Source organism: Lepidochelys kempii, chromosome 4 (genome assembly GCF_965140265.1).
Source record: "Lepidochelys kempii isolate rLepKem1 chromosome 4, rLepKem1.hap2, whole genome shotgun sequence".
Taxonomy (NCBI): Eukaryota; Metazoa; Chordata; order Testudines; family Cheloniidae; genus Lepidochelys; species Lepidochelys kempii.
The window spans coordinates 38793370-38808653 of record NC_133259.1 but is presented as its reverse complement, the minus strand read 5'-3'; the positions used below and the strand labels follow the sequence as shown (position 1 = coordinate 38808653).

Here is a 15284-nt window from a genome sequence, read left to right as displayed (position 1 = left end):
ATATCAGCAGAAGCAGGCAGATGGAGAGTAAGATGTAGAAGATGTGTGGGAAATGGAAATGCTGTCTTGAAGCCCAGGGAAAAAATGCTAATTGAAGACAATTGGGGTAAAATAGCTCAGCTGATTCAGAGTGAATGTGCATGAACACTACTGCTATGCCATGGCTAATAGCACTGTCCAGACAGTATTAATTCTGCATGCCTGCCAGCTCTGGAATGGTAATTTCACTGGTGTGTGTGTTTCTAGAAACGCAGTGTATAGTTACATTTAAACACCACAGTAAAAAGAACAAGGATTATATCCATAAGAGAGAACTGACCTATTTAGAGACTAATTAATAAAACAAATCAGTAATGGACGGAGGTTCCCAACCCCTATATACACTTGAAAAACATGTTGAACACATTCTAGTCCAAAACATGTATATTATCAGCACGTTACCATATCACAAATAAGCTGTATAATATTATTTGTAACCAATCTATCCTGCTTGTGCCCAGAGTTCTCCAAGGAGCAATAGCTCATACTGGTACCAATATTTATCAAGGCTGATGTTCAAAGTGGAAAGGGCATGGATTAGAGATATTTGAGTAGAATCAGATAAACTATTCATAGTTTTTGGTGGGGGTTTGGGGGGGTGAGTTTTGCCCTTCTATTTGCAAATTACCTGAGATACATTTTGTTATTAATTTATTACTGATTTTTAATGGCACTTAAAGGGGGTAGGAGGCTCCCAAACCAGAAAGATGACATGATCCCTGTCTCTAGAACCCTACCAACTAACATTAACCAAGATGTAACAAGGAGGCAACAAGACAGTAAGGTGGAGCAGGGAGAGGGATAACATATCTTCAATAAAATTATAGTTTCTCAGCAAGAGCTAGTTAACTGTGCTGATGTTAAGTATGGTGTTGGGGGGCTTTGTGGGGAGCAGTTATTCAGAGTGATTAGAAATATAGAAAGCAGTTTATGCAATACAAGTGAGGACTCATTCCCAGCTGTCATGTCTCACCTCTGCATCTTACAGCTGGAAAACACTTAGTCTACACTACAAAATTAGGTCGAATTTATAGAAGTCGATTTTTTACAAAGCAATTTTATACAGTCGATTGTGTGTGTCCCCACTAAGCGCATTAAGTCGGCGGAGTGCGTCCACAGTACAGAGGCTAGCATCAACTTTCGGAGCGTTGCACTGTGGGTAACTATCTCACAGTTCTCGCAGTCTCTGCTGCCCATTAGAATTCTGGGTTGAGCTCCCAATGCCTGAGGGGGCAAAAACATTGTCGCGGGTGGTTTGGGGTACATGTCGTCAGTCGCCCCTCCCTCCATGAAAGCAACGGCAGACAATCTTTTCAAACCTTTTCTCTGTGCGGGCGCCATACTGCTTTCAGCAGACGGTGCAGTTGGACTGCTAACCGTCGTCATTGAACGACCGCTTCCGCTACCACTCTGCTCTCCTGCTCTGGCAGCAGACGGTGCAGTAGGTCAGAAAAACTGGTCTTCTGACCACCGCTTCCACTGCCACTCTGCTCTCCTGGTGGTCTCGCAGGTCCTCTATATGACCATCATCATCGGCCGCTTCCGCTGCAACTCTGCTCTCCTGCTCTTGTCTCGCCATACCATGGCAAGTGTGCAGCCACTCAGCTGTTGTGTCCTGGCAGCAGACGGCGCAGTAGGTCTGCAAAATTGGTCATCCAACCACCACTTCCCCTGCAACTCTGCTCTCCTGCTGACGCCATACCACAGCAAGCATGGAGCCCGCTCATATCACCATGGCAGTTATGAGCACTGTAAACACCTCGCGCATTATCATGCAGTATATGCAGAATCAGAACCTGCAAAAGCATGTGAGGAGGCGACAGCAGCATGGTGATGAGAGTGGTGAGGACATGGACCCAGACCCAGACTTCTCGCTAAGCACGGGCCCTGGCAATTTGGACATCCTGGTGGTAATGGTGCCATGGAACGCTGATTCTGGGACTGGGAAACAAGCACAGACTGGTGGGACCGCATACTGTTGCAGGTCTGGGATGATTCCCAGTGGCTGTGAAACTTTCGCATGCGTAAGGGCACTTTCATGGAACTTTGTGACTTGCTTTCCCCTGCCCTGAAGCGCAAGAATACCAAGATGAGAGCAGCCCTCACAGTTCAGAAGCGAGCAGCGATGGCCCTCTGGAAGCTTGCAATGCCAGACAGCTACAAGTCAGTTGGGAATCAATTTGGAGTGGGCAAATCTGCTGTGGGGCTTGCTGTGATCCAAGTAGCCAGTGCAATCACTGAGCTGCTGCTATCAAAGGTAGTGACTCTGGGAAATGTGCAGGTCATAGTGGATGGCTTTTCTGCAATGGGATTCTCTAACTGTGGTGAGGCGATAGATGGAACGCATATCCCTATCTTGGGTCTGGAGCACCAAGGCAGCCAGTACATAAACTGCAGGGGGTACTTTTCAATGCTGCTGCAAGCTCTGGTAGATCACAAAGGACATTTCACCATCATCAGCGTGGGATGGCCGGGAAAGATACATGACGCTCGCATCTTCAGGAACTCTGGTCTGTATGAACTGCTGCAGCAAGGGACTTACTTTCCAGACCAGAAAATAACAGTTGGGGATGTTGAAATGACTATAGGTATCCTTGGGGACCCAGCCTACCCCTTAATGCCATGGCTCATGAAGCCATACATAGGCACCCTGGACAGTAGTCAGGAGCTGTTCAACCATAGGCTGAGCAAGTGCAGAATGGTGGTAGAATGTGCATTTGGACATTTAAAAGCGTGCTGGTGCAGTTTAATGACTTGTTTAGACCTCAGCGAAACCAATATTCCCATTGTTCTTTCTGCTTGCTGTGTGCTCCATAATATCTGTGAGAGTAAGGGGGAGACGTTTATGGCAGGGTGGGAGCTTGAGGCAAATTGCCTGGCTGCTGATTACATGCAGCCAGACACCAGGGCAGTTAGCAGGGCGCACTGTGCATCAGAGAAGGTTTAAAAACCAGTTTCATGGCTGGCCAGGCTACGGTGTGACAGTTCTGTTTGTTTCTCCTTGATGAAAACCCGCCCCCTTGGTTCACTTTACTTCCCTGTAAGCCAACCGCCCTCCCCTCCCCCCTTCAATCACCACTTGCAGAGGCAATAAAGTCATTGTTATTTCAAAATCATGCATTCTTTATTAATTCATCACACAAATAGGGTGATAACTGCCAAGGTAGCCCGGGAGGGGTGGGAAGGAGGGAAGCACTGGGTGGGGTGGGGGAGGAGGGGAGAACAATGCCACACTGCACTTCAAAACTTATTGAATGCCAGCCTTCTGTTGCTTGGGCAGTCCTCTGGGGTGGAGTGGTTGGGTGCCCGGAACCACACCCCCGCCCCACGTTCTTGGGCATCTGGGTGAGGAGGCTATGGAACTTGGGGAGGAGGATGGTTGGTTACATAGGGGCTGCAGTGGCTGTCTGTGCCTTTTCTGCACCTCAACCATATGCCGGAGCGTATCAGTTTGATCCTCCCATTAGCTTCAGCATTGCATCCTGCCTCCTCTCATCAAGCTGCTGCCACCTCTCCTGTTGCTCCAGCCATCTGTCCTCACGTTCATTTTGTGCTTTCCTGGACTCTGCCATTGTCTGCCTCTATGCATTCTGCTGGGTTCTTTCAGTGCGGGAGGACTGCATGAGCTCAGAGAACATTTAATCATGAGTGTATTTTTTTCGCCTTCTTATCTGCGCTAGCCTCTAGGAAGGACATGATAGTGGCAGCGTTGAAACATTTGAAGATGTGGGAGGAAAAAAAGGGAGAGTAGTATTTAAAAAAAGACACATTGTCCTTTTAAAAGGAGGGGCCGATGTTTTTGGGTTAATGCGCAGCACAAACCCAACTAACCCACCCACACACCCAATTCTCTGGGATGATCGCTTCACCCCTCCCCCCACCACATGGCTAACAGCAGGGATGATTTCTTTTCAGCCACAGCCAAACAGCCCAGCAGGAATGGCCACCTCTGAATGTCCCCTTAATAAAATTCCCCTATTTCAATCAGGTGGCCATAAATGATATCACTGTCCTGAGGATAACACAGAGAGATAAAGAACAGATGTTGCTTGAATGCCAGCAAACACCGGGATCATACACTGCCGTGCTTTCTTATGCAATGATTTCAGATTACGTGCTACTGGCCTGGCATGGTAAAGTGTCCTACCATGGAGGATGCAATAAGGCTGCTCTCCCCAGAAACCTTTTGCAAAGGCTTTGGGAGTACCTCCAGGAGAGCTTCATTGAGATGTCCCTGGAGGATTTCCGCTCCATCCCCAGACACGTTAACAGACTTTTCCAGTAGCTGTACTGGCCAAGAATGCATCCTAAGTCTTCAGGGCAAATTAATCATTAAACATGCTTGCTTTTAAACCGTGTATTATATTTACAAAGGTACACTCACCAGAGGTGCCTTCTCCACCTTCAAGGTCCAGGAGCCCGGGTTGGGAGAGTACTGTCTCCAGGGTGATCAACAGTTCCTGGCTGTCGGGGAGAGCGGTTTATCCACTTGCCTGGTGTGCGCTATCATCTTCCTCGTCCCCAAAATCCTCATCCCTGTTGCGTGAGACTTCATTGCAGGAGTCCACGAACAGGGGTGGGGTAGTTGTAGGGGCACCTCCTACAATTGCATGCAGCTCATCATAGAAGCAGCATGTCTGGGGGTCTGACCCCGAGCAGGCGTTTGCCTCTTTGGTAGGCTTGCCTGAGCTCCTTAAGTTTCACACGGCACTGCTGCGGTTCCCTGTTGTAACCTCTGTTCTTCATGTCCTTGGAGATTTTTTCAAATATTTTGGCATTTCATCTTTTGGAACAAGGTTTGGATAGCACGGATTCCTCTCCCCATGCAGCGATCAGATCCAGTACCTCCCGTTTGGTCCATGCTGGAGCTCTTTTGCAATTCTGGGACTCCATGGTCGCCTCTGCTGATCCACGCTGGCCAAACAGGAAATGAAATTCAAAAGTTTGCAGGGCTTTTCCTGTCTATCTGGCCAGTGCATCCGAGCTGAGAGCGCTGTCCAGAGCAGTCACAATGGAGCACTCTGGGATAGGTCCCAGAGGCCAATACCATCAAATTGCGTCCACACTACCCCAAATTCGACCCGGTGATGTCAATTTAAGTGCTAATCCCCTCGTCGGGGAGGAGTACAGAAATCAATTTTAAGAGCCCAGTAAGTCAACAAAACAGGCTCGGTCATGTGGACAGGTGCAGGATTAAATTGATCAAACGCTGCTAAATTCAACCTATACTCGAAGTGTAGACCAGGGCTTAAGAACATAACTCATTTCATTTGCAAAACTGTGACAATAGCTGCATTTCAACTTTGCCATGGTGCTGACATCTTGTTTGTAGCAAAGCTGTAGGGTGACATTTCAATTTTGTAACAAAAACATGTCTCTCCCTATCAAACGATCAGGAAACAGGCCTTCTCAAATTACTGCTATAAGCAGCAGAAAAAGCAGGAGAGGAATGCTGTTCTTGTTACTGAGCCACTGGACTGGGAAACAACAGAGCTCGGGTCCATTTCCATCTCTGCCACAGACTTCCTGCATGATCTTGAACAAGTCATTTAGGCCCAGCTCCTCAAGATATGTAGGTTTCTAACTTCCACTGAAATCAACAAGAGCTATAGGTCTAAGTAACTTTGTGGATCTGGGGCTTAATCTTTCTCCCTCAATTCTATCTCCTCCTATAAAAAGGGATAAAGACATTCCCTTTATCTGTCTTGAGTACTTAAACTGTAAATTCCTTGAGATATGTACTGTCTCTTGCGATGAGTTTGTACAGTGCCTAGTACAATGGGGACCTGATTTCATTTGGGATCACTAGGTGTGACAGAGCTGGAATTGGAACCAGCTCTGTTGTTTCCCAGTCTAGTGGCTTAGTAACAAGACCCTTGCTCTCCTGCTTTTTCTGATGCTTATTGCAGTAATTTGAGAAGAATAATATAGATTAATTTCAGGTCCTGTTATTCCCCATTCACATGCTAGTCTTTGCTACATCAAGTGAGGAAATGGAGCCAGAATGTGGTACACTACAAGGTAAAAAAAAAAAAAAAAAGGGGTCCATAGAATGTCATATGGATTAAACACTAAGTTTCACGGAAGTGCACATATAATAAACTACTTTAACCAGATCTACTAAAAGTAAAGAGCCGAATATGGCATAGGTTCCACTGCTCTGATCATGTATAGGAACCAGCTGAGATTTTGACATTCTGAGGTTGCAACATGTGGATCTTCACAAGTGCAGATTCAAGCCCTGGAGATTTTTTAAAACATCTGAAACCCAATGTGCAATACATATGAACATTTGGAAGTCATACTGTTCGTTATGCATTACCATATAATTGCTTTAACTTTTATAGAATGCAGTCATTAAACTGACTCTCAAAATAGTATAACACTTAACAGAACCTTTTCAGACATGTGTCTTGATGAAGATGAATGTCTCTGCTGTCTGTCTTTACATACAATATTTACTTTAGCTGTAGATGCAAAATCTTTGCCCTGGTCTACACTAGGACTTTAGGTCGAATTTAGCAGCGTTAAATCGATTTAAACCTGCACCCGTCCACACAGTGAAGCCCTTTATTTCGACTTAAAGGGCTCTTAAAATCGATTTCCTTACTCCACCCCTGACAAGTGGATTAGCGCTTAAATCGACGTTCCCGGCTCGAATTTGGGGTACTGTGGACACAATTCGATGGTATTGGCCTCCGGGAGCTATCCCAGAGTGCTCCATTCTGACTGCTCTGGACAGCACTCTCAACTGTCTGTTTGTTTGCGACAGGGAAGCCTGGCTGTTTAAAAATAGCCAGAGCTTCGCGAACCAGCTGAGTGGCGGAGAACCAGCTGAGCAGCGGGGACAGCAGAGCAGCACACAGCAGGAGTTTGCCTGGGACTGGTAAGTATCCGAGTCTGTGTTTGTTTGCTTGCTGAGGAAGTATCCGAGCGTGTGTTTGCTGGGGGGGCAGTGTGAGAGCCTGAGTGAGTGTCTGATTGGCTGCTAGCCTGCAGGGGGCGGGCAGTAGGGTGTCTGTTTGTTTGCGACAGGGAAGCCTGGCTGTTTAAAAATAGCCAGAGCTTCGCGAACCAGCTGAGCGGTGGAGAACCAGCTGAGCAGCGGGGACAGCAGAGCAGCACACAGCAGGAGTTTGCCTGGGAGTTCGCCTGGAGGGAGCCCAGTGAGGCTTACGTCTTGCAAACTGCTCTGAGGAAGCTCATAGTAGGAAGGTGATATGGAAGGGGGGGGTTCAGCTGTTGTGACCTGCACTGGATGTGCCATGTTTGTCTTTCTTCCACAGGACAGAAGCGACTTTGTCTGTACAAAGTGCAAGCTGGTCTCCATATTGGAAGAGAAGATTGAAGGTCTGGAGCAATAGATAACAACCCTGCGTTGCATACGGGAAACTGAGGATTTCCTGGACGAAACTCAGGATAGGCTTCTAGGGGCACAAAGCTCTACAGATATAGAGCAGGTTGCACAGAGGAGCCAAGAGACCAGTGAAGAAGCTTAGCAACATGTGACCTCCAGAAGAGGTAAGCGGAATGTCCGGGTTCCAGTAACACAGACACAGGTAACTAACCGCTTTCATGTTCTCTCCACAGGTATCGTTGCGGAGAGTGGACCAGATGATATGTCTGGGGCAAGAAAGCAGAAGGAGACTCCGCTGGTTGGAAGGCATGAGATGCGCTGTCCTGAGGTTGGGGGTTCCACGACCACCACCCCCAAGAGGAGAAGGCGGGTGGTGGTGGTCGGGGACTCTCTCCTCCGGGGGACTGAGTCATCTATCTGCCGCCCTGACCGGGAAAATCGAGAAGTCTGCTGCTTGCCAGGGGCTAAGATTCGTGATGTGACGGAGAGACTGCCGAGACTCATCAAGCCCTCGGATCGCTACCCCTTCCTGCTTCTCCACGTGGGCACCAATGATACTGCCAAGAATGACCTTGAGCGGATCACTGCGGACTATGTGGCTCTAGGAAGAAGAATAAAGGAGTTGGAGGCGCAAGTGGTGTTCTCGTCCATCCTCCCCGTGGAAGGAAAAGGCCTAGGTAGGGAGCGTCGAATCGTGGAAGTCAACGAATGGCTACGCAGATGGTGTCGGAGAGAAGGCTTTGGTTTCTTTGACCATGGGATGGTGTTCCATGAAGGAGGAGTGCTGGGTAGAGACGGGCTCCATCTTACGAAGAGAGGGAAGAGCATCTTTGCCAGCAGGCTGGCTAACCTAGTGAGGAGGGCTTTAAACTAGGTTCACCGGGGCAAGGAGACCAAAGCCCTGAGGTAAGTGGGAAAGCGGGATACCGGGAGGAAGCACAGGCAGCAATGTCTGTGAGGGGAGGGCTCCTGCCTCATACTGGCAATGAGGGGCGATCAACAGGTTATCTCAAGTGCTTATATACAAATGCACAAAGCCTTGGAAACAAGCAGGGAGAACTGGAGGTCCTGGTGATGTCAAGGAACTATGACGTGATCGGAATAACAGAGACTTGGTGGGATAACTCGTATGACTGGAGTACTGTCATGGATGGTTATAAACTGTTCAGGAAGGACAGGCAGGGCAGAAAAGGTGGGGGAGTAGCACTGTATGTAAGGGAGCAGTATGACTGCTCAGAGCTCCGGTACGAAACTGCAGAAAAACCTGAGTGTCTCTGGATTAAGTTTAGAAGTGTGTGCAACAAGAGTGATGTAGTGGTGGGAGTCTGCTATAGACCACCGGACCAGGGGGATGAGGTGGATGAGGCTTTCTTCCGGCAGCTCACGGAAGCTACTAGATCGCATGCCCTGATTCTCATGGGTGACTTTAATTTTCCTGATATCTGCTGGGAGAGCAATACAGCGGTGCATAGACAATCCAGGAAGTTTTTGGAAAGCGTAGGGGACAATTTCCTGGCGCAAGTGCTAGAGGAGCCAACTAGGGGGGGTGCTTTTCTTGACCTGCTGCTCACAAACCGGGTAGAATTAGTGGGGGAAGCAAAAGTGGATGGGAATCTGGGAGGCAGTGACCATGAGTTGGTTGAGTTCAGGATCCTGACGCAGGGAACAAAGGTAAGCAGCAGGATACGGACCCTGGACTTCAGGAAAGCAGACTTCGACTCCCTCAGGGAACGGATGGCCAGGATCCCCTGGGGGACTAACTTGAAGGGGAAAGGAGTCCAGGAGAGCTGGCTGTATTTCAAGGAATCCCTGTTGAGGTTACAGGGACAAACCATCCCGATGAGTCGAAAGAATAGTAAATATGGCAGGCGACCAACTTGGCTTAATGGTGAAATCCTAGCGGATCTTAAACATAAAAAAGAAGCTTACAAGAAGTGGAAGGTTGGACATATGACCAGGGAAGAGTATAAAAATATTGCTCGGGCATGTAGGAATGTTATCAGGAGGGCCAAATCGCACCTGGAGCTGCAGCTAGCCAGAGATGTCAAGAGTAACAAGAAGGGTTTCTTCAGGTATGTTGGCAACAAGAAGAAAGCCAAGGAATGTGTGGGCCCCTTACTGAATGAGGGAGGCAACCTAGTGACAGAGGATGTGGAAAAAGCTAATGTACTCAATGCTTTTTTTGCCTCTGTTTTCACTAACAAGGTCAGCTCTCAGACTGCTGCGCTGGGCATCACAAAATGCGGAAGAGATGGCCAGCCCTCTGTGGAGATAGAGGCGGTTAGGGACTATTTAGAAAAGCTGGACATGCACAAGTCCATGGGGCCGGACGAGTTGCATCCGAGAGTGCTGAAGGAATTGGCGGCTGTGATTGCAGAGCCACTGGCCATTATCTTTGAAAACTCGTGGCGAACCGGGGAAGTCCCGGATGACTGGAAAAAGGCTAATGTAGTGCCAATCTTTAAAAAAGGGAAGAAGGAAGATCCTGGGAACTACAGGCCAGTCAGCCTCACCTCAGTTCCTGGAAAAATCATGGAGCAGGTCCTCAAAGAATCAATCCTGAAGCACTTGCATGAGAGGAAAGTGATCAGTAACAGCCAGCATGGATTCACCAAGGGAAGGTCATGCCTGACTAATCTAATCACCTTTTATGATGAGATTACTGGTTCTGTGGATGAAGGGAAAGCAGTGGATGTATTGTTTCTTGACTTTAGCAAAGCTTTTGACACGGTCTCCCATAGTATTCTTGTCACCAAGTTAAGGAAGTATGGGCTGGATGAATGCACTATAAGGTGGGTAGAAAGCTGGCTAGATTGTCGGGCTCAACGGGTAGTGATCAATGGCTCCATGTCTAGTTGGCAGCCGGTATCAAGTGGAGTGCCCCAAGGGTCGGTCCTGGGGCCGGTTTTATTCAATATCTTCATAAATGATCTGGAGGATGGTGTGGATTGCACTCTCAGCAAATTTGCGGATGATACTAAACTGGGAGGAGTGGTAGATACGCTGGAGGGGAGGGATAGGATACAGAAGGACCTAGACCAATTGGAAGATTGGGCCAAAAGGAATCTGATGAGGTTCAATAAGGATAAGTGCAGGGTCCTGCACTTAGGACGGAAGAACCCAATGCACAGCTACAGACTAGGGACCGAATGGCTAGGCAGCAGTTCTGCGGAAAAGGACCTAGGGGTGACAGTGGACGAGAAGCTGGATATGAGTCAGCAGTGTGCCCTTGTTGCCAAGAAGGCCAATGGCATTTTGGGATGTATAAGTAGGGGCATAGCGAGCAGATCGAGGGACGTGATCGTTCCCCTCTATTCGACATTGGTGAGGCCTCATCTGGAGTACTGTGTCCAGTTTTGGGCCCCACACTTCAAGAAGGATGTGGATAAATTGGAGAGAGTCCAGCGAAGGGCAACAAAAATGATTAGGGGACTGGAACACATGAGTTATGAGGAGAGGCTGAGGGAGCTGGGATTGTTTAGCCTGCAGAAGAGAAGAATGAGGGGGGATTTGATAGCTGCTTTCAACTACCTGAAAGGGGGTTCCAAAGAGGATGGCTCTAGACTGTTCTCAATGGTAGCAGATGACAGAACGAGGAGTAATGGTCTCAAGTTGCAGTGGGGGAGGTTTAGATTGGATATTAGGAAAAACTTTTTCACTAAGAGGGTGGTGAAACACTGGAATGCGTTACCTAGGGAGGTGGTAGAATCTCCTTCCTTGGAGGTTTTTAAGGTCAGGCTTGACAAAGCCCTGGCTGGGATGATTTAACTGGGAATTGGTCCTGCTTTGAGCAGGGGGTTGGACTAGATGACCTTCTGGGGTCCCTTCCAACCCTGATATTCTATGATTCTATGATTCTATGAACTCAGATGCACTGGCCAGGTAGACAGGAAAAGAACCGCAAACTTTTGAATCTCATTTCCTGTTTGGCCAGCATGGCAAGCTGCAGGTGACCATGCAGAGCTCATCAGCACAGGTGACCATGATGGAGTCCCAGAATCGCAAAAGAGCTCCAGCATGGACCGAACGGGAGGTACGGGATCTGATCGCTGTTTGGGGAGAGGAATCCGTGCTATCAGAACTCCGTTCCAGTTTTCGAAATGCCAAAACCTTTGTGAAAATCTCCCAGGGCATGAAGGACAGAGGCCAAAACAGGGACCCGAAGCAGTGCCGCATGAAACTGAAGGAGCTGAGGCAAGCCTACCAGAAAACCAGAGAGGCGAACAGCCGCTCTGGGTCAGAGCCCCAAACATGCCGCTTCTATGATGAGCTGCATGCCATTTTAGGGGGTTCAGCCACCACTACCCCAGCCGTGTTGTTTGACTCCTTCAATGGAGATGGAGGCAATACGGAAGCAGGTTTTGGGGATGAAGAAGATGATGATGAGGAGGAGGTTGTAGATAGCTCACAGCAAGCAAGCGGAGAAACCAGTTTTCCCGACAGCCAGGAACTGTTTCTCACCCTAGACCTGGAGCCAGTACCCCCCGAACCCACCCAAGGCTGCCTCCTGGACCCAGCAGGTGGAGAAGGGACCTCTGGTGAGTGTACCTTTTAAAATGCTATACATGGTTTAAAAGCAAGCATGTGAAAGGATTACTTTGCCCTGGCATTTGCGGTTCTCCTAGATGTAGTCCTAAAGCCTTTGCAAAAGGTTTCTGGGGAGGGCAGCCTTATTTCGTCCTTCATGGTAGGACACTTTACCCCTCCAGGCCAGTAACACGTACTCGGGAATTACTGTAGAACAAAGCATTGCAGTGTATGTTTGCTGGCATTCAACCAAAATCCGTTCTTTATCTCTCTGTGTTATCCTCAGGAGAGTGAGATATAATTCATGGTCACCTGGTTGAAATAGAGTGCTTTTCTTCAGGGGACACTCAGAGGAGCCCATTCCTGCTGGGCTGTTTGCCTGTGGCGAAACAGAAATGTTCCCCGCTGTTAGCCACAGGGAGGGGGGAAGGTTGAGGGGGTAGTCACGCGGTGGGAGGAGGCAAAATGCGACCTTGTAACGAAAGCACATGTGCTATGTATGTAATGTTAACAGCAAGGTTTACCCTGAAAGAGTGTAGCGACTGTTTTATAAAATGTGTCTTTTTAAATACCGCTGTCCCTTTTTTTTTCTCCACCAGCTGCATGTGTTTCAATGATCACAGGATCTTCTCCTTCCCAGAGGCTAGTGAAGCTTAGAAAGAAAAAAAAACGCACTCGCGATGAAATGTTCTCCGAGCTCATGCTGTCCTCCCACACTGACACAGCACAGACAAATGCGTGGAGGCAAATAATGTCAGAGTGCAGGAAAGCACAAAATGACCGGGAGGAGAGGTGGAGGGCTGAAGAGAGTAAGTGGCAGGCTGAAGAGAGTAAGTGGCGGGCTGAAGACAGGGCTGAAGCTCAAATGTGGCGGCAGCGTGATGAGAGGAGGCAGGATTCAATGCTGAGGCTGCTGGAGGACCAAACCAGTATGCTCCAGTGTATGGTTGAGCTGCAGCAAAGGCAGCTGGAGCACAGACTGCCACTGCTGCCCCTCTGTAACCAACCGCCCTCCTCCCCAAGTTCCATAGCCTCCACACCCAGACGCCCAAGAACGCGGTGGGGGGGCCTCCGGCCAACCAGCCACTCCACCACAGAGGACTGCCCAAAAAAAAAGAAGGCTGGCATTCAATACATTTTAAAGTTGTAAACTTTTAAAGTGCTGTGTGGCATTTTCCTTCCCTCCTCCACCACCCCTCCTGGGCTACCTTGGTAGTCATCTCCCTATTTGTGTGATGAATGAATAACGAATGCATGACTGTGAAGCAGCAATGACTTTATTGCCTCTGCAAGCGGTGATTAAAGGGAGGAGGGGAGGGTGGTTAGCTTACAGGGAAGTAGAGTGAACCAAGGGGCGGGGGGTTTCATCAAGGAGAAACAAACAGAACTTTCACACCGTAGCCTGGCCAGTCATGAAACTGGTTTTCAAAGCTTCTCTGATGCATACCGCGCCCTCCTGTGCTCTTCTAACCGCCCTGGTGTCTGGCTGCGCGTAACCAGCAGCTAGGCGATTTGCCTCAGCCTCCCACCCCGCCATAAACGTCTCCCCCTTACTCTCACAGATATTGTGGAGCACACAGCAAGCAGTAATAACAGTGGGAATATTGGTTTCGCTGAGGTCTAAGCGAGTCAGTAAACTGCGCCAGCGCGCCTTTAAACGTCCAAATGCACATTCTACCACCATTCTGCACTTGCTCAGCCTGTAGTTGAACAGCTCCTGACTACTGTCCAGGCTGCCTGTGTACGGCTTCATGAGCCATGGCATTAAGGGGTAGGCTGGGTCCCCAAGGATACATATAGGCATTTCAACATCCCCAACAGTTATTTTCTGGTCTGGGAATAAAGTCCCTTCCTGCAGCTTTTGAAACAGACCAGAGTTCCTGAAGATGCGAGCATCATGGACCTTTCCCGGCCATCCCACGTTGATGTTGGTGAAACGTCCCTTGTGATCCACCAGAGCTTGCAGCACTATCGAAAAGTACCCCTTGCGGTTTATGTACTCGGCGGCTTGGTGCTCCGGTGCCAAGATAGGGATATGGGTTCCGTCTATAGCCCCACCACAGTTAGGGAATCCCATTGCAGCAAAGCCATCCACTATGACCTGCACATTTCCCAGGGTCACTACCCTTGATATCAGCAGATCTTTGATTGCGTGAGCTACTTGCATAACAGCAGCCCCCACAGTAGATTTGCCCACTCCAAATTGATTCCCAACTGACCGGTAGCTGTCTGGCGTTGCAAGCTTCCACAGGGCTATCGCCACTCACTTCTCAACTGTGAGGGCTGCTCTCATCCTGGTATTCATGCGCTTCAGGGCAGGGGAAAGCAAGTCACAAAGTTCCATGAAAGTGCCCTTACGCATGCGAAAGTTTCGCAGCCACTGGGAATCGTCCCAGACCTGCAACACTATGCGGTCCCACCAGTCTGTGCTTGTTTCCCGAGCCCAGAATCGGCGTTCCACAGCATGAACCTGCCCCATTAGCACCATGATGCATGCATTGGCAGGGCCCATGCTTTCAGAGAAATCTGTGTCCATGTCCTGATCACTCACAGGACCGCGCTGACGTCGCCTCCTCGCCCGGTATTGCGTTGCCATGTTCTGGTGCTGCATATACTGCTGGATAATGCGTGTGGTGTTTAATGTGCTCCTAATTGCCAAAATGAGCTCAGCGGCCTCCATGCTTGCCTTGGTATGGCGTCCGCACAGAAAAAAGGCGCAGAACGATTGTCTGCCGTTGCTCTGACGGAGGGAGGGGCGACTGACGACACGGCTTACAGGGTTGGCTTCAGGGAGCTAAAATCAACAAAGGGTGTGCCTGTACATCAAGGAGTATTTCAGGCAGGACTGCACGGAGGGTTCCAATAAGAAATGGTGCACCTAAGTTATCGTTGTTATTGGAACAAGGAGGTTAGCCTGGCCTCTGATTGATACATGGCTAGATTTACCTCGCTGCACCTTCTCTGTGAGTGACTGCAGTGTGATCTAGACAGGGGAGGAGGAAAATGAGTACAAAACAAATCTGGTCTATTTCTTGTTCTGACCCACTCCATCTATCTTTTACATCTTTGGCTGGCAGCAGACAGTGCAGAAGGACTGCATGCCATCCACATCTCATGGCTGCTTGGCAGAAGATGGTACAATACGACTGCTAGCAATCCTCATCTCTTGCCTGCCTGGCAGAAGATGGTACAGTACGACTGCTAGCAGTCCGTATCGCCTGCCCGCTCACCATAAGACGGTTCAATAGTACTGCAGGACTAAAGAGAATGACCTGGTCAAGTCACTCTAAATTTAGTCCCTGTGCCCATGTTTGCCCAGGCGCTCCCAGCCGACGTGGCCAGGAGCACCTTGGACACGACG

General features: G+C 49.0%; 1 protein-coding gene across 1 annotated transcript; it reads left to right on the top strand.

The window, feature by feature from the left end:
- Positions 1–11283: 11283 nt before the first annotated feature.
- Positions 11284–13073, top strand: LOC140910969 (uncharacterized). The gene is made up of 2 exons (XM_073343180.1): positions 11284–11934; positions 12523–13073. The coding sequence occupies exons 1-2, from the start codon at positions 11352–11354 to the stop codon at positions 13071–13073; spliced, it is 1134 nt and encodes a 377-aa protein (XP_073199281.1). The 5' UTR covers positions 11284–11351.
- Positions 13074–15284: the final 2211 nt, after the last annotated feature.

Coding starts and splice junctions, on each gene's coding strand:
- LOC140910969 (XM_073343180.1), top strand. CDS start 11,352: ATGCAGAGCTCATCAGCACAGGTGACCATGATGGAGTCCCAGAATCGC. Junction 11,935..12,522: donor AGGTGGAGAAGGGACCTCTG/GTGAGTGTACCT, acceptor TTTCTCCACCAG/CTGCATGTGTTTCAATGATC.